The 26,809-nt window shown below is 46.1% G+C and overlaps 1 protein-coding gene across 5 annotated transcripts in view; it reads right to left on the minus strand.

Moving 5' to 3' along the window:
* Positions 1 to 26,809, minus strand: part of DHRSX (dehydrogenase/reductase X-linked) — a 1,538,459-nt gene that overhangs the window by 1,145,963 nt on the left and 365,687 nt on the right. For all 5 annotated transcript variants that reach the window (XM_069637026.1, XM_069637025.1, XM_069637028.1 and 2 more), the window contains one exon: positions 16,083 to 16,190. In XM_069637026.1, coding sequence (XP_069493127.1) covers positions 16,083 to 16,190 — 108 coding nt within the window. The remainder of the gene's footprint in view (positions 1 to 16,082; positions 16,191 to 26,809) is intronic.

A 26,809-nucleotide genomic window follows, 5' to 3' on the forward strand; every position in this document is an offset into this window, starting at 1 on the left:
ATGGGGAGGACGATTCAACAGATCAAGAGCCAGAGCCTAGTGCATGGACGGCGTTTCCACCTGGTGCACCTGAAATCGGTGCACGCTAATGATAACCGAGGAGGAGAGCTGCTGCTGCAGAGAAAACTCTGGATGCTTGTCCTACATATCTCAAGGTGAGACATGGCCGCTATGCCTTACCGAGCTGCCAGACTTCAGGGCAGCCTACCTCACACGGTCCGTGTTGAGGATTATGATAGTGCTTATGCACGAACTTCGTGCAACAGTTCACCCTCGGAATCCAAGTAACGAGTAAGTATACTCTGGTTGTGATGTCACTTACGCCACTACTGTTTCAGGGTTGTCTCCTATATTGTCGTAACTTCAATATATCATTGTCAAACCAATTTAGTCTTGCAAATCTCTAGTAATAGTCGTATAATAGTTGTTTAATATTGTACAGTGTCTAGGTAGCATTTGTACTGGAAACAATGCCATTGTATACAAGAATTATCATTGGCAACTAAGGTTTAATACACTTATCTTGGTCATTTAAAAACAGTATCTTTCTCTTTCACAGGTGGTACATGCTGGTGGCCTATCGTTCATACACATGGTGGCTTCATGGGAGGCTTGGACACCGCGTTCGACGAGTAATACCCGCCTGTGTCGTTGGTGCCATTAGAGACACATTCCCCAGTGACAGCGGTCAATACAGGGGATTTTCCCTACTGTGCTGCAACCTGAACTTTACAATGTGTAGTACATTTGTGCCATACAATTAAGAAACAAAATAAAGCACAACAGAACTTTTATCAATGGTTGTTTCAGTTTTTTAGTGAATCAAGTGTGTCTCCATTCAGCAGCGTTCCGGCCCTTGTCTGCACGCCTCAGGCCCATCCCCTCCATTATCAAAGGCAGTTGGCACCAGTGGATGTGAGCTGCCAAAGGGGGCTGGCAGGGGCGGGAATGGCCAAGGTGCCAAACACCATGTACACTTCAAAGGTAGCTTACGCCCAGGGGCCATTGTACACATGCCCTCCACAGACCCTGTGTCTCCAGGCAGGATCCCCTGAAGTAGGCCGCGCCCGTGCAATCCACATAAGTGTGTCTCCATTCAGCAGTGTTCCGGGCCTTGTCTGCATGCCTCAGGCCCATCCATCCCCCCTCCATTATCAAAAGCAGTTCACACCAGTGGATGTGCGCTGCCAATGGGGGCTGGCAGGGCGCAAACGGCCATTGTGCCTAACACGATGTACACTTCAAAGTTATCTTACGGCCAGGGGCCATTGTACACATGCCCTCCACAGACCCCGTGCCTCTAGGCAGGATCCCCTGAAACAGGCCGCGCCCCTGCAATCCACATAAGACCACGACATATACATGTCATTCATTCATATACACACCCTCTTTCCTAATTCTTTATAAACCACTTGATATTTATCATGAGAACATCTTTGAGCACTGCAAGTCAACTCGTGAATGTGCTACCTGAGAAACTCGGTGAACACTGCGAATCTGCTCGTCGTTGTGCTACCTGAGAACTTCTGTGACCACTGCGAGTCAGCTCGTTGTCGTGCTACCTGTGAACATCTCCCTGTTCTCCTGCCACTAACTACCCTGCTTGCTGAATCTAACTGTTTGTTGGTCAAGGTAAGGGCATGTCACCTAATCATATCTCCTTGATCTCTAAATTTCTATCTATTTCGAACGAACGTACCCTGTAGTGTTATGTTCATTCGTCTCATTGCCATTGACTTGAGTTTAATTTGTTATGTTATCGATATAACAATTGTCATCAGCGTAAATTGTCATCGATTTGCATCCTTCGCGGACCGGGTCTATAATATAGCATGTTTCCTTTTGATGCACGATAGTACATTCAAGGGACGAGTAACATGTTCTGATTTTCATCACATCAATTAATTGTTTATGAAAGTTATCCTATAATACAGCCGGCCACACTACACTGGTTTTGCTGTGGTGACCAAAACATACTTTGCTTAGAAGAATGTATGGTATAATTCCTCCTTTGTCACGTTTTAATGCAAAGTAATTTTCGAATAATGTTCCAACAATGCCTGCATGTGCGATTTTCGGTTGCCCTTCTAAGACCCATGAGAAATCTGAAGGCACTACCAATGCATGTCTTCCCAAAGACTATAGATCGAATAAGAGAATGGGTCAGATATTGCAGATATGCGCCGGCAGGGCTTGAAAGTAGAGTCAAACAAGTCTTGCAGGACAAGAGGGGTGACTGATTCTGCAGCCTGCACTTTACCCCGAATATGTACGACCCATCAATGTACACAAAGAAGAATCAACTCAGAACAACTCGAACATTGCTCCCAAATGCAATTCTGACTCTATTCGTTCACATGCCGCCTCAGGTGAGTCACGCTTTTTTACATTTTTTCATCCATACTAATACAAGTACTGTGTTTCAGGGAGATGCTGAAGCTTCGACTACAATTACATCATCTCTTGTAGTTGATCCAGAGCCAGAGGTATGTGTACTGACAGTTCCCACGAATGAAAGTCGGTCCTAGATCTGATACTATTAGACAGTGACAATAATAGAAACAAGCAGTTTTTGCAAATTGCTTGCGTGCAACATTTTGAACAATTTGCGATAATCTGATCATATATACGTATCGTGTAATTCGTTTACACAATGTTTCATTTGTGGTTTGCTATTGATATGTACCAATGTCTGCGTCCCAATGTATGTGTTCAATTTCAATTTTTTCATCCATACTAATACAAGTACTGTGTTTCAGGGAGATGCTGAAGCTTCGACTACAATTACATCATCCCTTGTAGTTGATCCAGAGCCAGATGTATGCGTACTGACAGTTCCCTCGAATGAGATAATCTCATCATATTTACATATCGCGTTGTTCGTTTACACAATGTTTCATTCGTTTTTTTTATAGATATGGATCGTTATCTCTGTCACATTGTGTGTGTTAAATTTCAAATTCTTTCATCCATACTAATACAAGTACTGTGTTACAGGTAGGTGCTGAAGCTTCCACTATAATTACATCATCCCTTGAAGTTGATCCAGAGCCAGAGGTATGCGTACTGACAGTTCTCTCGAATGAAAGTGGGTCCTAGATCTGATACTATCAGACAGTGACAATATTAGAAACAAGCAATTTTTGCAAATTGCTTGAGAGCAACATTTCTAAGAGTGTGCTTCAAAAAAGTCAACTTTGATCGAGTAAACTAGCCATCAATCAGGTGAAATTCCAAATGTATATTTTGACTAAATGACGTACACGATGTACGAGTTTAACTGTGTAAGCCATGTGTGCGAAGGAATAATTTGATTTCTAATACAAATAACTTATTTTAAATGGATACTCTTTTCTAGGGATGTATACAAGATCTGGATATAAAAGAGGAGGCACGTGGATCCGAGTCGGTGGACCAGCTTGCTGTTGCTGACGTTACAATAAAGAAGGTTTCAACGAAAAGCAAGAAAGATAAGGTAATTTATAAACAATTTCAATTTTGAAACAGGGTTTTGTGCTGGGGCCTTCATAATATGCTTTTTTTTAATGTAAATTGTCCAATACTGTATGTTGGATTTACATTGAACATCTTTTTCCAACCTGTCTTCTAGTTGCCCTGTGGTGTATGGACTATGCAGACACAGACAGCGACACAAATGAGAGATGATGCTTGCCAAACTGATTACACCATGGAGCAACTATTAATTGAGGCGCAGCGTGTTCAGACTCGAGATGCTTTTGCCCAATGGCCAGAAAATGAATTTAATGTGACCGCTGAAGCCAGCAAAGTGTATTTGGACCATTGCTACAATGCACCTGCTCCACCAGATGACGAATAAACTGATTGTATTGAAGATGCTTTTGAATTAGTCACAGACCACTTAACACAATCGACTCCCGCCAAAAAAGGGCCACCCAAAAATCAATCAACATTGATTATTTCTCTGATTCACGTTCAAGTAACAGACGCTGAAATGACAGAGACTGAAGCATCAATACAATTGACCGAGGAACTAGACAAAGATCTCAACTACAGTATGTCCAGTTTGGCTGATATGTCAACCACAGTTCAGTCAGAAACAACATTAATGCAGGATGACAGTCTAATAAAGGAGACCAAATACATAGTATTCGACAGAAGCTTGATGGAGATTATAAAGATGCTGAAATGTGTGCATTCAGTGAGAGAGGAAATATGTGGGAATCCATTGGTGAATGTGACTCGTGTATCACAAGGCAGTAACCTCAAAATACATGCCGACTGTGAAATGTTCCATGAAAAATGTTCATGGTCCGCTCAGCCGATGCTGGGGAAACTGCCAGCTGGCAATCTCAGCTTTACTTTTCAGTGGCTCTAGTTTCATTAAGTTGTCCAGTTTCTGTCAATTTATGGGACTCCATTTCATTTCTAAAATGCAGTACTACATATATCAACATCAATATCTATTCCCTGCCATTAGTGAAGCTTGGAAAATTGAACAAATGTCTATTGAAAGTACATTCTCCAAAAAACGGTTCAGGCTAGCTGGCGATGGACAGTGTGGCAGCCCCGGATTTTCAGCAAAGTACTGCACATACCACTTTCAGGACATGGAAAGTAAAAGAATTGTGAGTTTGGTGGTCGTGCAGGTGTCCGAATGTAAATCCTCAGTGGCCATGGAGACACTTGGTTTTATAAAATCGACCTCATAGCCACGGACAGACACGTTTCAATTGCCAAGACAATGAGAGAGCAGTTTCCAAATATTCGCCATCAATTTGATGTATGGCACGTTGCCAAATCCATCAATAAAAAAATCTCAGCTGCAGGGAAAAAAAAAGGTTCTGAAATTATTTCACAGTGGTCCCAGTCTTTCAGCAATCATCTTTGGTTGAGCTCCAAAACTTGTGCTGGGTCTGTGGAAATTCTACTAGAAAAATGGCAGTCACTAATGTACCACTGTTCCAACGTTCACTCTTGAACAGAAAACCAACATTTCCACCAATGTGAACATGGCCCTTTGTCGCAGGAGCAGGAATGGAAGAAGAAGTGGTCTATTCCATCTTCACCTCCACACAAAGCCCTTGAGAAGATTGTGTTTTCAAGAGATCTGAAGGGACTCACAGAATTCTGGAGATTTGGAGGTGTTCCACAATATGTGCCTAAAGTACAGGCCAAAGAGATTGCATTTCGGCATTGAAGGGATGAAATAAAGGACATTACTAGCGGTATTAGCGCATAATGAGAATGTAGGCCGTGAACAATCGAGGACTGCGGGAAACCTTGGGATGCTTCGCTACACTATGGGTGGTCAAGCCAGTATATGATGAAATGGAATTTGATTTTGTGAAAGATCTTATTATTAATGTTTTGGAGATGCATAATCACAGAATTGCGCACAATTTTGTTCTGAGTACACAAAGCATTGCCAACGTGCCGTGTCCGCCTAAAGCAGAGTTTGTGGAACAGTTCAAATCCAGATACAAATGATTACCATCTGTTTTTTTGATCAACAATGTTTTTATGAAGTGTCCAAATAAAGCATCCAATTTTTCTTTTAAAATGTATCCTCTCTGTAAAAAACTTTTTTCCAACTAGTGCCATTTTTACGATTGCCATACAATGTAACGCTGTTCTTTCACAGTTCACAGTTTCGTCGAGCTACTCTGGGACCAGATCACTGATTGTGGGAGGGCCAGATGGATAACAGTGTGAAAGAAACTTTGGGGTTCAGCAGTTGTCTTACCATACAGTTGCCCAAATAGCTGAATCGTCCCACAAAAGCGATGAGACCTAGGCTACATAAAATACTTGGCACGCAAGAAGTACTGACTGTGAACAAAACAGCACATCAATATGCGTTGTTGGTGAGAAAAATAAGCACTCTGACCAATATATTCATGGGGACATGTGTTGGGGGTCATTTCTAATGTAAGGAAGGGGTGGGTCGGTTGAGCCCCCGGCCAACATACATTATACGTGAAAGTGGCATCCTGATCTTGCACTCGCGGTGGGAGCCTCCTTTGCCAATCTACTGCCATGGAGAAGGAGGCCGTGACGTAAGAAGAGGTGGGGCTATTGCAAGACACACTTTGACTCCATTTTGTGTACCCACGACTCCAATTTTGGAGTAGGGAGCATTCTGTCATTGCAAAGTTTCCCCTACCCCTCAGCAGCGCCACGAACAGCGAGCAATAACAGCCCCCACATTTTTCCTCCTGTGCCCGTGCTTCACCATTCCAGTTCTCATGGATGCGGTGAGACAAGATGTTGCAAACTACGAATGTATCTTCATTATGAGTGAAGGTCAACACCTTTGAATTTTTGCTTGCGAGCTGAGGAAGCCCACGCATCGCACACACAGTATAAGGTTCAATTGTTTTTTGACCTTGAGAGAAAGGGACCACTCCGAAAGGAATTGAATTACACAAGGGGTGTAGTAACGTAAGATATGATAAGGTTCTCCATTCCAAAGCTTCTGCATCCTGTTTAGAGCTGAACCTACTCCATAGCACTATCCTCCGAAGCAAATTGTGGAGTACTTTCCACATTGTTTTCTCTCTGTTCACATTGTTTCACGTCTGTGTTCATCGTTAGAATTAATAAGTAGAATGATAAATTGTAATAAAGATCGGCTACTGAGACACATTTCTATTACATTTTCCAAACAGGTACATCCTGCCATTCTGCAATTGTCATCGATTCCAGATACCAACTGGTGGCTTTTTCAACCGGCAGCTGCAGATACATGTCAATAACTGGATTTTTTGACAATGTTTTGGGACGATCGCCAAGGGCTGATTTGCCCTTTCGCAGTACCAGCAATTAGGAGCAACATGACATCCTTTACGGTGGTCTAGCGCCAAGTTGATGCACAATCCTTGCAATTCACTGTGCGACCAAAGAGCTTCTTTTACCCAAAATGAACACCTTGTGTACCCAAAAGGAACACCGTGTGACTCACGATAAACATTTGTGGATCGAGAGCAAAGAAAAAAAATCCAATTTGATTGAATATGGCAATCGCCTGATGTTCTCGGAGTGTTTATTGTGAAATAAAAGTACTTTACAAATTGTACAGTCTAGCTGTTTCTTTTTTTTAAATACAGTTTTATATTCCGAATTGTGACGCACTGTGTTGTGAGCCGTTGTGTGTTGATTTCTGGGATCTGCGTCACGTCACGTAGGTGATGACTGGGCGTGTTTGGCTATGCTGCCCTGTAACGTCAAGGAGAAAGGCTGAAAATATCACTAGGTTTGGTGATGTCAGGCTCAGGGGCAGGGGATATGATTTAGTGCCGCCAGGGCAGTCCTGCTTGGGCGATGCGGCAACGGATAAGAATATCACAAAATGACTGCGCCCTGCTGCTTGATTTTGCATGTGTACAAAAGTGAAAAACTACAGTAAGGTGCATAGGAAATGTTTGTACGATCGATTAACGTATGCTTAAAAACACATGCCCGAACCCTCAGGACAATAATATTTCTGAGCGCACTAGTCCTTTAAGCTATTTTGTGTGTCATATTCGCTCCTCGCTAAGTGAGTAACCTCAATTTAACACCCATTAATATACAACTCGACCCGCCCTCCTCCACACACGCACTCAATTCTGGGACAAGAAACAGGCTGTTCTAGGAATAGAAAATCCCTTGAAAGGTGGTTTTCTAACTTTATGCTGGGAAAGTCACCAGAATAAAATATGTATGACCATAAATAGGTGGTATACTGCAATATAAATTGACATGTCTGTGAACATCTCACTCAGAAACCAAGCACACATGCAGTCATACAGTAGATCAACTATTATACAATGGGCCTCATTACGAGTATGGAGGTAGCCATGCCGCTTTTAGCGGCATGGCTACGCCCATACCGGGTAATGGGTCCGGGTTCCTGGAATGGGGAAATACCAGGCCATTCCGACCTTGGAGGGCCCAGTAATTCCCTTTCCCGGGACCCGGAACATCCCAATTCCCATTTGAGCCCCTATAGAGCTCAATGGGAATGGGGAGGATGCTAACAACGGGCCCGTTAATGACGGGCCCGTTGTTAGCATCCTGGTCTGCTAGCGGGTCCCGCTAAGGACGCCTGGTTTTACCAGACGTCCTTATCGGGACCCGCGAGCAGATCTCGTAATGAGGCGGTAGAGGGTTAACCGCGCCGGCAGCTCTACCGGCGCCGTTAACCCTCTACCGCCTGGGTCATAATGAGGCCCAATGTCATTTCTAAACAACACAATCTAAGTTTGTCATTACATCACCTCTCATCGATCGGCCAGTCTATTAACCAATTTACATAGCAAATCAAAACACTGATTCTCTTCACTATCAATAGTAAATATAGGTATCAGAGCAGAATTGCATATGAACAGGAAAATGAATATAAAACACATTTGAAATTAATTCTCCCTACAGGTACTGTGGGTTCATTGGCATAGCAGGGGCTCCCGCATCTTCCGCAGTGCAGGGTTCCTCGCTGCCATATGTGCTGGTGGCGGGTAGGGGGCCTCGGACTTTAAAAAAAAGTTTCTAATTGAAGACACTGGAATGGAAATAATTTCTTCATGAAGGCAGAAGAACAAGTTACTTCTTACCTTGTAACGTTCTTTCGACGGGATGTTCCTCCGACGTATTCCTCATCTTAGATATCTCCTTCCAGCTCTGCTGGCCTCGGAAAGTTTTTCTCTAGAGGGCGCTGCGCGTCGACGTCCTCCGAGTCGATGTCCCTCGACAGCCGCCGTATCGACGTCGACGTCATCCTGCCTATAAAGGCCTCGCGCAGCGTCTGTTGCTCAGTTGCGTTTTGTAGCCCACAATAATTCTTTCTGGACAAGACTAATCACCCTGAAGGAGCGTAAGCTGCAACAACAAGGGAAGCAGAAATGCGGGGATGGATGGGAGGGTCGATGAGGAATACGTCGGAGGAACATCCCGTCGAAAGAACGTTACAAGGTAAGAAGTAACTTGTTCTTCGAAGGGATTGTGTCCTCCGACGTATTCCTCATCTTAGATAGGCTCCCATAGCAGTATTCTATTATTGGAGGAGGGAGTACTGACTTCACGCTGTCTTCTATTGATGAATAGAATGCAGTACAGCCCTTCCAAACCTAGTCTCTTCACTGGAGGAGGAATCCAAGTTGTAAAATCGTGTAAAGGTATGGACAGACGACCATGTAGCGGCCGTGCAGATGTCTTTAACCGGCACACCTCTTTTGAGGGCCGATGAAGCTGCAATACCTCTGGTCGAATGAGCCCTAAGGTTTTGAGGGGGCTCTTTCCCTGCCAGTTTATAACATTCCAGAATGGCTAGAATGATCCATCTGGAAATGGTCTGCTTAGTTATTGGTAACCCCAGCTTGTGACCTGTGTAACCTACAAACAGCTGGTCTGCCTGTCTTATCCTGGCTAGTCTACTGATGTAAAAACTTAAAGCCCTTCTAGGGTGTAGCCTGTGTACCCTCTCTTCCTCTTTCCCCGGATGAGGAGGAGGATAGAAAGATGGTAGGGTAATCTTCTGAGTGATATGGAATTCAGAAACCACCTTTGGGAGGAAATTAGGCTTCACTTGCAGGACAACTTTGTCTTTGTGAAAGATTGTGTGAGGGGGTTTACAAGAAAGAGCTTGTAATTCGCTCACCCTTCTAGCAGATGTAAGTGCTATTAATAAAACAGTTTTAAGGGTAAGGAATCTTAACAAACAAGAATGGAGTGGTTCGAAAGGTGTGCCCATCAGGAAAGTTAGGACTAAGTTTAAATCCCATAGGGGAACTTGGAATGGTCTTGGGGGATAAACATTGGTTAACCCCTTTAGAAACTGTATTACCAAGGGTAACTTGAAATAGGATGGTTCTTCCGCAGTGCGCTTAAAGATGGATAGCGCTGCGAGATAGCCCTTAATGGTGCCAACTTGAAGGCCTGAATTCGCCAAGTATAGTAGGAAGGACAAAACCATTGGTGTACCACATGAAAAAGGGTCGATATTCTGTTCTCTACACCAGCTGCAAAATCTGTTCCAACGGCAGCGGTATAAAGACTTTGTTGCTGGCCTCCTTGCTGAAAGCAACACCTCCATAACATCATCAGGGAGGTCCGAATCCTTGTACCTCAGCCTTTCAGAAGCCAAGCGTGAAGGTTGAGGGTTTTGATGTCTGGATGGAGAACCTGACCTCCCTTCTGTGAGAGTAGGTTCTCTCTGAGTGGAAGTCGAATTGGAGGGCAGATGGACAAGTCTAGAAGGTCCGGGTACCACGTTCTCCTGGCACAATCCGGGGCAATTAGGATCATGGTCCTCCGGAATCTTCTCAACCTCCTGATCATTTGAGGAATGACAGGGACCGGTGGGAACGCGTACAGAAGCGGAAACTCCCAGTCCACTATGAACGCGTCTCCCAGAGCTCCTCTCGGGGGAAATTCCCTTGAGCAGAACAGATCGCATTTCCTGTTGAGGCTGGTGGCGAACAGATCCACCTGAGGGGTTCCCCAAAGGGCGAAGATCTCTTGAAGGACTTCCTGAGCTAGCTCCCACTCGTGGGAGACTGTGCTCTGCCTGCTCAGAGCATCCGCTGTCAAGTTCTTCTCTCCGGCTAGGTGAACTGCCGATAGAGAGATTCCTTCTTGGATTGCCCAAAACCAGAGCTGCATCGCCTCTCTGCACAGGGGTAGTGATCCTACGCCTCCTCTTTTGTTGAGGTAATGCATGGCCACCGTGTTGTCCGTCATTATCAGGACGTTTTTCCCTTGTACAGCTGGCAGGAACGCCTTCAGCGCAAGTCTGATGGCTCTCAGCTCTAACAGGTTGATATGTAGTCTGGACTCCGATGGAGACCAACGACCGCTGATGGTCAAGTCGTTGGCGTGGGCTCCCCACCCCGTGAGTGAGGCATCCGTGACTACTGTTATCTCCGGCCAGGGTTGCCAAAAATGTTCTCCTTTCAGAATGTTCTCCTGACAGGCCCACCACTGAAGGTCTCGAGCCACCCTGTCGGGAACCTAAAGAAGATCTGTCATTCTCCCTGAGAATTGTGACCACTGAGTCCTCAGTGCCCACTGGAGGGATCTCATTCTCAGGCGAGCCTCTGGCACTAGGAAAATGCAGGATGCCATGAGGCCTAGCAACCTCAAAAAGTCGAAGGCTGGGAGACGTTGGGCATCTTGGAACTTGATAACCATCTGTAGAATATCTTGAGCCCTCACCTCTGGTGGCGAGGCTTTTCTCAGGGAAGTGTCCAGGATCACTCCTATGAACTGGAGTCTCTGCGATAGTATCATTTGTGACTTCTTTAAATTGAGGGAGAAGCCCAGTTTGTGAAGGGAGTGGCACACGTGATTTAGCTGGATCTGAGCTTGTTCCGACGAAACAGCCCTGATCAACCAATCGTCCAGGTAGGGGTAGACGTGAATCCCTTCCCTCCTTAGACTTGCCGCCACTACCGACATTAACTTGGTGAAGACCCTCGGGCGGAGGTCAGCCCAAATGGCAGCACTCGAAATTGATAGTGAGAGTTGCCAATTGCGAACCTCAGGTATTTCCTGTGTTTGAGATGGATAGGCACATGGAAATAAGCGTCCTGAAGGTCCAGAGATACCAACCAGTCCTGGAACTGAAGGGCCTGGAGGATCTGAGAAAGAGTGACCATCTTGAATTTGTCTTTCCTGAGGAATTTGTTCAATTCTCGCAAGTCCAAGATGGGTCTCAGTCCTCCGTCTTTCTTTGGTATGAGAAAGTAAGGGGAGTACCAGCCCTTGTTCCTCTCCGCTACAGGTACCGGTTCTATGGCACCTTTCCCTAGCAGGTCCAAAATTTCCTGCAAGAGGAGCGGATCTGGAGCTTTCTGAGAGCTGATCCCCGGTGGATGACTCTGAGGTATGCATAGGAAAGGCAGGCAGTAACCTTGGGCAACTGTTTCCAATGCCCAAGCATCTGACGTGATAGCCTGCCATACCGCCAGATGTTGAGTCAACCTGCCTCCTACAGGTGTCCTGTGAGGGAAGTCCTCAGAGTGGTTTTGGGGCGGCTGATGCAGATGCTGATGGTAAAGAGGCACCTGCTGTTGCTGCGGCTTTTGAATATCTACCCCGTCCACCTCGGGTAGTTCTTCTTTGTCCTCTTTGAGCCGGTCGTCCTCTACCTCTTCCGAATGGGACGAAAATGTGTCTGACGGATTGCAGCGCCTAGGGATTTTGCTGCTGCTTTTGAAGTTTGCAGTTTCTCTAAACTGTCATCCGCCTTTTTCCCGAACAAAGAAGAGCCATTGAATGGCATGTTCAAGAGCCTGGCTTGCACATCAGGGGCAAAACCAGACTTTCTCAACCAAGCGAATCTCCTGGTTGTTGTACTTGCCGCCATTGCTCTGCTGATACTGTCAGCCGAATCAATGCCCGTCTGGAGGGATTCGCACATAGCGTCTTTACCGTCCTGTATGATATTCAGGAACGCCTCCCTTTCTTCTCCCTCCGGGATGCAGTCAGCCGCTGTAGAAGCACACTCCCAAAGTGTATGGCTGAATCTAGCAAAGGTGCAAGTAGCATTAACAGATTTTAACGCCATGCTACATGCCGAAAAAACTTTCTTTTCCATAGCATCATATTTTTTATCGTCCCTGTCCTGTGGGACGGTAGGATAAGCCGTCTTGACATTGGTAGAAAATGCTGCCTGTACCACCAGACTTTCTGGGGATGGGTGTTTTGACAAAAACTCCGGGTCTGTAGAGGATACCCTGTATTTTGTAGACAGTTTTTTATTTACTGCCGGGACGACATCTGGGGTTTCCCAGTTCGTCATAATCTTCCTCTGAAGAGCTTTATGAAAAGGCACCACAGGATCCTCCTGTGGGCCTTTGTCAAGAATATACGTGAGGTCATCTTGTTGGAAAGATTGTGAAGGTGCAGACCACCCCATAAACTCTGTGATCCCGGCCATTAAGGCTCCATAGGGGGTTTCAGCATGCTCCCCCGGGTCTGGCCTAGCAAACTCCACCTCGGGGAAGTGTCTAACCCACTTGCCTCATGTAAGGAATCATGAAGATCCTTTAACCTGCGTTCTTCAGAGGAAAATTCCTCTCTAATTGGGGTTACAGGTCCCTGCAACTCAAATGTGTCTTCCTGTTCAGACAATTCACCCTCTTCCATAATTGAGGACCTAGTTCTCAATTGTTCTGAACTCATAAAGGGTGTAAACCCCATTTCCAAGGCAGAGGGTGCCGAACTTGTCATAATCGGCCTCGAAAACGTCGATGTCGTCGACGCCGACGTCGAAGGCTTTGAGCGTGGCGTCGAAAACAAAGGCGGAGGCCTCGATGACCTCGACAGAATTGGGATTCTGCTCGACAATCTCGAAGCCATCGTCATCGAGGACCTGTGGATAGTCACTGGGTGTGTCGTAACCGTGACTTTTCTTGGCGTCGACGCCGGTGTCGAAGCTGGCGTCGAGTCGACAGACCCGTGTGTCGAAGGTCCCTTCGACAACGGCGTCAAGACACCGACCTCGGCGTCGATGGAACCTTCGTCGACGGCGTCGACGGAACCTTCGAGGAAGGTTTGGAGGTCATAGTCCTACTCGAGGGTTCGAGACGCGCTCGAGAGGTTTCCATCGCCGGGTACTGCGACTCGTGGCGTTTTTGACCTTCGGGTCTTTCGACCAGAGCATCGCTCTCGGCAGTCTTCGAGGGGGTCGAGGCCGCTTTCTCGAAGACGCTCATCATATTTTTGTGGAATTCCTCCCATTCAGCTCGGGAACTATGTTTCGTGGGGCAAGAGATTCTCTTTGGCGAAACAGAGGAAGAGGAAGACGGAGAAGGGGATCTTCGACGTCTCCTCTTCGAGTGCTTCGATCTCGAGGAGTGATGGGACCCACTCCGAGACCTGGAGCACGAATGGTGACGAGGAGACGAATGTCTCGACTTCGTCGACGCAGAAGCTTTAAAAGTCTTACCTTTCTCCAGCTTCCCCCTACGCTCCTTCAGGGCCTTAGCTGTCATGGACATACAGTCCTCGCACTCCGAACAATGGTGTTCAGCTCCCAAACACCACAGACAAACTCTGTGAGGGTCAGTCAGCGACATCTTTTTCCCACAATCTCGGCATTTTTTGAAGCCGGATCGAGGAGTTGTCGGTTCCGACGAAGAAGCCATCGAGTACGGATCGAATAACTCGAGGTAAATAGGTTTAACCTGACAAAACTGAGCAAGGGTATTCTGAGGCACTGAGTAAGCGCGGAAAAACGGAACTGAGCAACGGACGCTGCGCACGGCCTTTATAGGCAGGATGACGTCGACGTCGATACGGCGGCTGTCGAGGGACATTGACTCGGAGGACGTCGACGCGCAGCGCCCTCTAGAGAAACATTTTCCGAGGCCAGCAGAGCTGGAAGGAGATATCTAAAATGAGGAATACGTCGGAGGACACAATCCCTTCGAAAGACTATTTTATTTTGAATGCATATGCCCCGCCACCAGCCCATGACATGGGGAAAACGTTTTTTTTTTTTTTAAATCCTCCGGCCTTCATAAAGAAATTATTTCCGTTATGGTAATTGTTCCCGTAATGGAAACTATTTCTTTTTGAAGTCATAGGGATCCCCGCACACCTCAACATGGAGGCCTCCAGCTCCATGACAGGAACAAGCGTTCCTGCTGCACTGAAGGCCTCGTTCCCTGTCCTGGATCAATGGATTCAAAGATAACAAAATGTATTTTGTGTAAATGTGTGGGTGCGCATGCAAGTGTGTATGTGAATGAGTGAGTGCATGATGTATGGGTGGCTGCCTAGGTGTGCCTTTGTGAGTGTAGTGTACGGTGAAAGGATGCACATGCAAATGTACGGGTAACTGGGTGTGCGTGTGAGTGTATGGTGAATGCTCTGATTACTGACTGGTAATCTTCATTACTCCTAGTCCTACCCTACAGGCACTTAATTTTTACAGATGTACAAAACAGGCATGCTCTATTGGAATTACAGCATTTCCATCTGCAAGAAAATGTCATGCAGGTGGAGAGGCAGGCCTACTTTCTGCGCAAAGCAGTTTTTCGCTGGTTGAATGGAATTCGCGCACCATTGTCAAAATCTATGCCGGAAATACTTTGACAATGGCACAAAACATATTTTACTGACAGTGTGCTTATCTCCACCAGTGCGTTATGTTCCATGCCTAACTCCACATGCATCAAAGTGAGGGAGATGGAATTTTAAACAAGCATTAGCAATGCCAACAATATGGGCTTTTGTGTAGGCATGGGAAAGGTACTTGCCAGGCACAGCCGTAGTGGTATTAGCTGGCCATTGATAGTAGCAGGTGCAACATGGTGCAAGTACCTGGGCATCTAATAGCAGTGTCTCGCAAATGCCTAATACATATACAGAAGACCAAACAGTTGCCTTTGTCAATGCTTGTTTGTAACAGGACTTTAGTGAAGGGCACGCAGAGTGCTTATAAATCGAGTGGCTGTAGGCCTGGTAAGAGATTTTTATTGCACCATTAGCGTTTTTGCAACTTCAATTAAGTCATTAACTCTCAGAAGACTGTTTTGAAAAAACACTAGCAGGCACTTCGAGTGCAATGTTTGATGGTAAGGCTCGAGTAAAGCGAGCTCAAGAGTTCCCATGAGGAGGTATTTTGGGCGGGAAGGGGCAAGCCCTAAGTGGGAATGGCCATAGGGATTAGCATGGCAACGGGTGGGCACATAGCCAAGCAACACATACAGGCTGTGTGCGCCTGCCCATATGCCATTCCTCCCTATCTGTACTCTAATTCAATAGTTTCGGCTTATAGGGGTTGCGAGCAACACCTAAAAGCCCAAACTAAAATTGATTGCCATTCGCAAAACGTGCAGTATAACAATAAGAAATGTGTGGCTGTCTTTCTCCCGTTTCCTTTGACTTGTTACAACATTAGATTTGTTTTGTAATTGTTTGTATGCTTGTGAGTGTTGATATTGATATTTTATTTCTATCGCGCTCGTACACAAGTGTTTCAGAACGCGACAAGGCAAGGGAGAACAAAACAACAATCTTACTAAGCCCAGTGACATTGAGAACGCGCAAGTGCATAAACTTTGTGAACATTAGCATTTTAAACAGAAGTAATGGAGCTCAGATATTTCCAGTACCTATTATCACATGCATCCCAAGTTTGGCCAAGTGCTTTGCAGTATGGTATCCAATGCCGCTCCCGCCACCAGTCACGAAAGCAACCGCTCCCTTCTGAACAGGGAATTCTGGAAGAAAGAGCATAGTATATGTCACTTCTCTCTTACAATCCGACAAATACACATGAACAGCAAGTATGGTCAGACCTCTAGTGGTAGACGCAAACAAGGGATTAACACATATTTTCAATAGTCTATATCACGGTTTCTGCGGCAAATCGCCCTTTGAGGGCACTTTTCATGTACAGTTATGCAGACTTTTGTTAATGTTTTCAGGTTTTCAAGTGGTTTAGAACCTTTTGCTGGAATACAGTGATCTTATACTGACACATCCTAATGGTCAGTCTTCCATGTCCACCATGACAATAGCCCCCACTCTCCATATTCTTTGTCATTGTTATTTGCCTTTTGATGCTGTCATTCTTTGGATCGGTAGAAACCTAAATAGCCTGACTGCTTCTGCATACTCGTTATTCCAGGGGATTCGTTCAAGAATCCGAATTCTGAGGATTAAGAACAGGGTTTTGCTGCATGGATGATGAGATCTTCGCGAAGCGGATCGCTGTATGCATGTAGATAGTACCTGTAGTCTCTTCAATGTAGCACACAGCACACATCTAATTGCTAGTACAAGAAATGTTATGTTCAATTGCTTTATATAGCGCTCGTTCACCCCAAGAGCATCTTGGCACTCAGATTTCCAGACTCTAATTCATCTCAGGGCAAGAGACAAAGCAGAGATCAAATTACAGATGGAAAAAAGATGGATTTGAAGCGAATACCTAAGGGTGATTTGATCGCCTATTAAATGGAGATGAACCAGTGACCAATTGCAGGCGCAGGATGGGTGCTCTCCCACACCAGCAATATAAATGGAAGCCAAGGACCAACAGCAAAGCTTTAGCAGATGATCTGGGCAGACTCACCAGCAGATAAGGGGTGAATCTGTCAGTCAAAAACCTTAGGCCGTTAGGCCCTGAGATCGAAAGGATTAATGCACTAAACAGAGGGACTTGAAAAGGACTCTTTCTTTGCTCGGTATCCAAAGTAGAGTCTAACGAACTGAAGTCACGTGGGCTCTACAACCACGTTTGAAAGGAATGTGTGCAGCTGTATCTTGGATGATTTGAGGTTTTATGAAGAGTGCCAGAAGGTAGGCCAACTGTTGAGGAATTACCGTAATCAGGCCTACTGGAAATAAAGGCATTTACTAACTGAACTTTATGAGAAGAGGGAAAGTAATCTAAACATCCAAACATGAAAAAAAGCAGATTACAGACACCGGCTTAATGTGTTGTTGGAAAGACAATGTGAAATCAAAATGAATATCCAATGTGCGAGCCTGAGGTGGAGGAGTAGAGCTTGCCTCAAAGAGGAGAGCCAGAAATGAGTGATCCAGGTGTTCTCATTATCAGTGAGAAGAGAGACTGGTTTAGGACATCTGCAAAGCAATAGCTCTGTTTTTCAGGAATTGAATTTTAGGCAATTCTTATTCATCCAAACTCCTACGTCATGCACTTTTGAAAACCTTCCTGGGAACACCCTAAACTATCATCCGACTGCAATACGAGCTGGGTGGCATCGGCGTATATTTTAAACAGAAGACCGCTAGAGCGAATTAGGTAGGCTAACAGTCCTATTTTGAGATTAAAACGAAGCAGGGTCAAAGAAGAGCCTTGTTTTGTGGGACTCCCAATCAATTAGCATTGTGGCTGACTCATATGGTGAAAGACCTACTGTCTGTGTATACCTTGATAAAAAGATTGTAGCAAGCCAAATCTTTCTCTCTAATACCGTAAAAGTAAAGACGTCAAGAAGAGTGGGGTGATGTTGAAAGCAGCTGAAAGATCGAATACAAATGGCGATCCGACACGTCCACCATCCACCAACCGGGTCTAGATATTGCTTTTTCAATTTGAAAAAATAAAAAGGGTTAAAAGTTTCAAAAGGTTTTGAACTAATGAAAAGGGATTTAAGGTGCCATGTTTTGCAAAATGTCCACAAAGTTCTATAGTTGAATATTCAGTTGCTACACATTGGGTGTTTTTCTATGTTTAGCTTAGATTCCTCAAAAATGTAGTAGGGCAAAATATTATTTGCTCCTCATGAACATATCAAAAATGTAGTCCAATTTCTATATCTTCTTATTAAGTTGCTGCTCCTAGGTTGCTGTTTTTGTTCAGTACGTATGTGTGCTGGTCAAAGTTTCAGTCCAACAATGTATCACTGGCTCCTCATGTCTATATCCAAATTTTAATTCAGTTCATAGAGATTCTTTACTGAGTTTTTGATACTATTCAAATTTCAGTGGGGTAATTTATCGATTGCTCCTCGTGCATTTGTTCCACTGCTTGTGCAGGACGTTCTGTCTCTTAAAAGATTTGATCTCATGGGAGATTGTGTCTGCACCTGTTTCAGCCGCATTACCTTTCGAAAGACTCTCCTCAAAATGTTTCACAATTTTGTCTTCTCAAAATCTTGTTTTATCTAAAACTCGGAGTCATATTCACTTTATTTACATCTATATACGTTGCTGCAAGGTTTATGTTTTTAGAGTGGTGATGAGTAATTGTTGTATTGTTGCCAGACTCCTGCTAGCACTTGCATCTGCACTGCTAGGAATAGAAAGCTGTGAAAACAGTGCAGTTACACAGATTCAAATCCCACTGACTACCTCCTTGCCCCAGAGAATCTATAGGGTCAGGTTGTTTGTGGTTTCATTCCTTTAAGTACAGAGAGTCTCTGATGCGTGCAATCTGAAACACTTGGGCGCGATACAAATAAAATATCATATCAATCAATTTCAAACGGATAAACCCTATTCTTTTTATTGCTATTTCTTTAGCTTTTTTCCATGATATTATTTGAAAAAATTGAATGTATAAACCATTTCTTCATGGAGCACCACATATCGCTGCATTCTTTTTGGCTCTCTGAATACTTTGCTAGCGAATCTATGGGCCTCATTACACGGTAGGCGGTATGGATTTAACGTTACCGGTAATGGAATACCGGCAACGTTAAATCCCCATGCGAATTATGACCCGGCTCACCGCTATTAGCGGCACCGCTAAGTACAGTGCCACTAATAGCGGGCAGTCCGCATGCGCGCGACCCACCATCCCGTAAATTACGCCATACCGCTATTAGCACAGCATCACAAGGCGAGCGGACATGCCAATAGCAGCATGGTAAAGCCCCCAAAACCCCTTACCACCATGGCGCAAATACCGGCATCGCAAACCACACGATAAGAGAACTGAGCAGTGTTCCCACCTGCCACAGGTGGACACAATCAGCACAGGTGGAGGCAATGGAGACTGTGGCGGCTCAAAAGGAGCACACCACACCCCTTCCGACACCAAGATGGTTCCAATACTAGCAGCATTACATGGGCTGGAGGACATGATTGTAGCGCAGCTGCAACAACAACAGGCAGCCCAAAGGAGACGCAGGAGGAGGAGGAGGAGGGCAAGACAGGCACAGCAAGCACCACCACGGCACCTAATCATACCACAGAGGCACCCACCAATCCCCAGGATCAGAGCCAGTCCATTTAACCTAACCCCTGAGCAGATACACACCATGTACCGTCTGGACCGGGATACCATCACCAGCATCGTGGACATGATACACAACGATATTGTGAGCCTCATAGACATCAGAACTGCCATCCCCCCTCTACTCAAGGTGGTGACTGTGCTCCACTTCCTGGCCACTGGCACCTACCAGCATACAGTGGGCCAGATGCATGGCATCTCCCAACCAGTATTTTCACACACGCTGAACCAGGTACTCGATGCCCTCCTGAAGCATGCACCTGAACACACATTCATGCCACGGACTGCCCAGGAGATTGCCAACACCAAAGTTGGCTTCTATTCACTGGCAGGCATCCCAAGTTGCATTGGGGCCATCGACTGTACACATGTGGAATTGGTGGTCCCACATCGCAATGAAGTGGTCTACCGAAACAGGAAACAATTCCACTCCATCAATGTCCAAATGGTATGTGATGCCAACAAGATACACATTGCTGTGCCCGATTTCCCGAATCAACCCATGATTCCATGGTCCTGCGGAACTCAACTATCCCATGCTACATGGAGCGACAAACCACACAACGTTCGTGGCTACTTGGTGAGTAGCAGGGCAAGCACATGGCAGTGTGTTTGGGGGGGAGAGATACATACTCCAACTGGGTGTGATTTGGGGGGGAGATACATACTCCAACTGGGTGTGATGGGGGGGAGATACATACTCCAACTGGGTGTGATTGGGGGGGGGAGACATGCTCCAACTGGGTGTGATTGGGGGGGAGAGATACATACTCCAACTGGGTGTAGCTTGTTGTCTGTCTGCAAAATGCGCATACAGATGTACGCCAATGTCCATCTGGGAAGGCCGCAACGTACTTGAGTTGAACTGACATGCAAGTATGAGCCACACAACACAGATGACATTTCAGGTCTAGTAACATCAAACACCCATCCACATACACATTGCACAAATTCCACGCCACAAAATACACAGATTTCATACGTGCCATCAGGATAGTCACCCGGAATCAGTCCAGCACAATATCTATAATGCAATGTGCCCTATGATGCATGCAAAGGGATCAGCCCTAGCCATAGACATAGCATTTCACCACACACCTTTACCACCACTGAAGTGATGCCTCACTGCATGGCAACCTCTATGTTGGAATGGCAGTACAACAGCAATGAGGAACCAAATCTGCCTGGGCCAGGGACACCTACGACCTCGCCTCACCCAGGACCTGTCAATTACTGTTGGAGGCATCAATGGGGCATGGCTACTTGCAGGGTCGAGCTCACCCTTGCACATTGCTGTCACACAGACCATCTGCATGTATGCTGTTGACTGTGTACTTGAATCACAATGCAATGTCAATTTGTGTGATATGAACAGGCCGCTCTTGAGGTGAACAGTAACGGGACCCCATTTGTTCCCCCATACAGGTGATGCAGGCTATCCCCTGAAGAGCTGGCTCCTCACACCTGTACGGAACCCACAGGGGATGCAGGTCTTGCAAGAGGGGATGGGCAGGAGGGACGTGCTGTGAGACAGCGTCTGATCAACCAAATATTCGGAGGAACATGTTTTGGTACCGTCACATGGATATGGGTAGTAATGCACTGGTGTATGTTTAGAAGCACGCAATGGACCCTGTCGCCAATAAAGTACACATACACAAAGAAGATGTCCAAGCCTGTGTTTTGATCAGACACCAGTGTATTAAGTAACGGAAAGATGAAAAAGTGCATGTCACCAAACATCCCACCACCCTTACACCCACCCCCCACAACAGACCCATAACACCCTTCCACCAACCCCCCACAACAGACCCATAACACCCTTCCACCCACCCCCCCACAACAGACCCATAACACCCTTCCACCCACCACCCACAACAGTTCCTCATGTGTCTGCCATGTTTGCATTGGCCCATGCACGCAGAAGAATCGCCATAAACCCCCTATTGGCCATTATTTGCAGCAGCATTTGGAGGATGGGCAGACATGCGCCTGGTGGTGCGGGTTGAGCGGCGGAGGGGGCTTGTCTGCGTTGAACTGGCGGATGACGACGTGGCATACTGTCCTGGTGGTGTGACGTGGCAGCTATTCCAGTGAGGACCTCCCTTAGCCTAGCTATCTCCTCACAAAGCCTGTCAGTACAGGCCTCCATCCTCTCACTGGAGTGCCTTGCCGTCTCCACAATATCCTCCCTGAGATGGGCAGCCTCCTCAACATGCTGGCTAACCAGCACAGTAAGTTCCTGTTGACGCTGCCGGATGGTGGCCAGCTCGAGGGCAGTGCTGGGTGATGGTGTAGTGGCTGCTGTGCCCTCACATGCATCCATGACAGCAGGTGAAGCCACCATGGGGGACATTATGGCTGGAATGTTGTCCTCACCAGTGACATCAGACCCAGGTATCTGAAACGGTGCTGGCTCAGGGATTGTAGGGGGGCTTGGGGTGTGCATCTGCATTGTGCCAACTGCTGTGTCCTCAAGGTCAGATAGGGGGGCAGTGGCGGCTGCCTCTCCTGCGGAGCTTGGCGTAGCTGATGGTGGGCCCTCGGTGGCTGGTATTGGTGGTTGTGGGTTCACCTTCGGTGGTGGGGCTCCAGTTGGTGGTGTGGCTACTTCAATCCTGGCAGTGGCACTCCTCCGAAGCTTCACACTCATCATGTGGAACCTTGCCCCTAGATGTCGTGGGGGTGTCCTCAGAGTCCTGTGCCCTTGGTCTCTTACTTGTAGGCGGTGCCTGGGATGCATTTGCGGCATCCTCACCATCTGTATGTGAGCCTGTCAGGGACAAGAAGGGGGATGGCATTGGTTACGTTTCTATGTACTTCATGCAGGATACATCAATAATGCAGTTGTGGCCATTGGGACTTAATAGTTGTGGATGCAGGTGATGTGTCAGTTCAGTGCCTCATCCATGCATGGTTGTGTTTGGCACTTGTCTATGGTGATGTGTGCATGTGTGTGTGTTTGGGTCTGACACTGACATGGGCTGGGATGGATGCATGTGTGGATGTGTGTCCATGCATGAGAGGATTCTGGGCTCACATTTGGCGGGGACAGTACATTCACATAGCATCCTGTCATGTGTACACTCACCTCCATCCGAAGTGGTTCCCACGCCTTGCTCCATAGTGCCTACTCCCTCAATGGATTCCACTGCGATTAGGTTTGCACAGGTCTCCTCCCATTCCTTTAGTCTGATGGGTGAACCGGCTCCACCTGCAGTGGCTATTCGGTGGTTTTCGGCAAGGATGCCCCTCACCCGCAGTCTGAGGTCGTCCCACCTTTTCCTTCACTCACGCACCGTGCGGGTGCTGGTGCCCACTGCACTGACTTTAACCGCAACTTCTTCCCACATGGCCTTTTTTTTCAGTAGTGTCGGCCGCCGCATGTCGTTGGCAAAGACAACCTCAGCATTGTCAGCCAGGGTCTGGGTCACCATGTTTAACTCCTCCGAGGTACATTTTTCTTTGCACTGCCTGTCAGTGCTTTTTTTAAATGCCTTGGGCATGTTGAAGGTGTCCCGGATGATTTGCAACTGCAACCTACTCCAAACAGGTCCAGGGGGCAGTGGATGGCAATGGATTGTGTTTTTAAAGATGGCCGCCATGCTCTTTCCCGTTCCTGTGCGATGACGCTATTTCCGGTTCCGCAATTTAACGGTCACCACTAATTGTGGCACCGCTCTTTGCACGCAGGCGGAGGTGCTATCTGCACTTTCGTCGAGGGCGGTAAGTGACTTTTTTGGGTCTTTAACGGCATGGCGGTAGGGTCTTTACCGGCATGGCGCCATGCTCGTGACTGCGTACTCGTAATGGTACGCTATTAGCGCCCTCTTGCGAGGGCGGACACGTTAAAAGCGCCATGCCAGAAATTTGAGGTTTTTACCGCACAACGTGTAATGAGGCCCTATAAGACAATTTGGGAAAACTTTCTTTTAAGTGCCCATTAAAGAAAAAACGTTTACCTAAAATACCACAATGTTTTCTGAAAACATCTAATCCATATAGCTACTACTCAATATACATAAAACATGCTTACATCCCTCCCAGTATTTATTATCTAAATATAAGCTGCCTACATTTCTTTCTCGCTCACTGAGCAGTGGGATAAACTCCCTTAGTTTTAAAAAAAAACACGGTTAAAAACAGTGGGCAACACATTTTTCATTAGAGCAATCTGCAGCAAGTCTTAACATGAAAAGAATCCCAAAGGTTTATTTCTGTTGCAGTCTTGTTTTCTGCCTCCGGCTGTGGGGCATTTCAGAATTTCTTTCAAAATTTAAAATTGCAATTGAGAAATATTATGTTGGGAAGAGTCGAGAAGATGCTTAAAAGCTATCAGATGAGGTTTCTCCATTTTATTACATGAGCATTTAAAATTATAAACTAGTCACCTAGTCAGACATGTAACGAATTCTCTGCGATCTTGACCTCTTAACCGGTATTAGAATGTGTTCCATTACTATCATGGACACAGTCTAAACACGTCAACTGCCCTTTTTAAGCGATATCAATTCTTTTAATTAAATGTTTGCTCACACCAACACGCCAATAAGGTTGCTCAGACATTTATATAGTACGAGGAGACTTTTTGGGTATGTTTTGCTCGTACTCCACTAGTGTGCAGTGTTGGCCACGATCATTTGATGATCTGACTAACTTACCTCCTGGGTAGACCCTGTTACGCCACGCATACCACATCTTCTTTCTCTTCGGTGGTACAGATGAGATTCTAGTTACCACTGAAGCTGCCACATGCAGTCTGAGATGAATCTTGACAACGGCTTTGTGCCTTGAATTGTTCCCTTATGTTATTATCAGTGAATGTAAAATAGTTTTGGGTAGGCAGCTCACAATCATCGTTCATTATATTAAATTTGCGAAACAAAGGGTGCTGCGGCTTCATAAGAGAATTATACATAGAACCAGGAACATGCCAGCAAATCAGGGAAGATGTCATCACCTGCCCCAAAACCTGCTGCACGCAGAGCACAGCTGAAGTTGTAATCCGATATCCTCTCAAAACACAGTTAGGGATGGGTGCTGGGAGACCTAACGGTGCATAGCCTATCACTGAAAATGAGGTATCAGCTTCTGGATCAAGCAAGGTTATCCTAAACCACTGAGATTAAGGAAGGGCTATCCTCCCAGGTCACTGCCATGAGAAGGGCACAGGAATTGAAAGAGTACCCGGTGGGGCATTGCTCGCACGTGACTGTGTTAGGTCAAGTTGAGCTTAGAATGGCACCTGCAAATATTATAGCAACTCATTGATGGGCTGTTCTGGTCACCAGAGGGTTGGTTTTAGGAGACGATCACCAGGTATTGTGGAGGCATAGGTGATTGCCACTGCTTTAGGGCATTTCTGTACATGCTCAAGATAGCTGAAGTTACAGGATCGAACATGACACTTCCTAAACAGGAACTGGTGTCAATCGGCTCCAACCCTACAGTTAGCAGTGGCTCGGTTCATCCTGTACACTTAGTACATGTTTCAGCAATCATCAGAAGAATCCATCCTACTGGCGCTCATCCCCCTCATACTTCCTCAGCTTGTCACAGGTATGCTGTATTTCACACAAGCCTTACAGTGCACTTATTGGACCCCAGACCAGGTATCCCATCACAGACACCATCCCATGTCAAAAGCATCTCCATCTTGCTTAGTGTCTGAGGGAAGGAGGCGGCCGTTAGTACAGGCGCAACCAGCAGCCACCACCATCTGCACCCCAACGCGCCTAAGGGCCCCAATGTCAATGGAATGGCACGCCTTCTTGGGGGAGCATTTGCGTGTTGTCAAGACCAATGGGACACTGTTCAGTTTGCTTTGCCCTCATACATGACAGCAAGCATTTTATTGACTGGACCAAACATCTTTATTCCACCCTTTTGGTACACACAAAGTGTAATGGTAACCTTATCGTTTACACTGTCCAAATCAAATAAAAGCAATGTGTTATAGTTAGCTTAAGACCAGCCCTGTTTACTCACAGGTCAATAGCTGTTTAACTGGACCGTCAAGAACATCTTCATTGTTAAAGGAGAAGGGATGGCATACTACACCCAGGTGCCAATGTATGCATTACTAATATGGGATTATAATAAAAAATATGTTAATAACATAATAACATAAGTCTCTGAACATCATGTGACCATCAATTGACGCATTTGTCTATCCAGTAGGATGGCCATTGCTCGGCCACTTCGATTCCTATGCACTGTAACTCAGGTTGCCCAGTCCTCAACGGTGGACCAGTTCCAAGGGACCGAGGCTTAGTAGGGATTATTTTCCTGAGACGATTTACATTAACAAATCTGCCCAACCTGAAATGAAAGTTCTCCCTTATCAAAAGCAAGCATTGACACAGCCAGTAGGTTTGCCTTTCTTTATGTAGGCATTTATGCGCATTTTCAGTACTCTGGCGGCTCATGCTGTACACTGAGGGACGTGCATGCGCTGATATTGTGAATGTGATATTTTTGAAGCTGGTCCAATTCTAACTGGCAGCGCACCGGGACACTGTACCCTGCCTCGTGAATCATGCACTGACAGAATTCCATGATGCGTGTAGCCGTCTCTCTGGCACTCGACACTGCTTTCAGAAGATTACCAAAAGCATGGAAGGTTTGGAAAGCAGCAAAGTATTAAGTTCAGGAGTCTGTGACTTGTGCCTCTCTTGTTTTGGACTATGATTCACATGAGCCCTCACCATGTTCTAGGATGGCTAGGGCTGATGGGAATACCCGTCCAAAACACCTGAGTAGCAAAAAGGTCGAAGACTCCTCTCTCTGTCCATATGACCCCCCCCCCCCCCCCACAGTCCTCTACCTTGTACTTAAACATACTTGACAAACAACTACATCTTTGGGCAGAAGAATTCAGGGCAATGAAAGAATCCTTCACTTTCCCCCTGAGTGCTCGATTGCCCCCAGAGCCCGAGAAAAAGCTTAGAGAGTTTGTAATGATATTTCCACTGCATGCCCTCAAATTATGGACTTGAGGGACATTTTTACAATGTTGTTTCCTAGCAGTGAGAGGGTGAGCAGATGTGAGAGACTGGCGTTTTCAAGAGGTGTGCATCTGTGCGTAATACATGAAGGAGGTTTATGTGACAAGCTTTGGAAAGAATG

This window comes from Ambystoma mexicanum, chromosome 7p (assembly GCF_040938575.1).
Source record: "Ambystoma mexicanum isolate Mex_15411 chromosome 7p, UKY_AmexF1_1, whole genome shotgun sequence".
In the NCBI taxonomy this organism is placed as follows: domain Eukaryota; kingdom Metazoa; phylum Chordata; class Amphibia; order Caudata; family Ambystomatidae; genus Ambystoma; species Ambystoma mexicanum.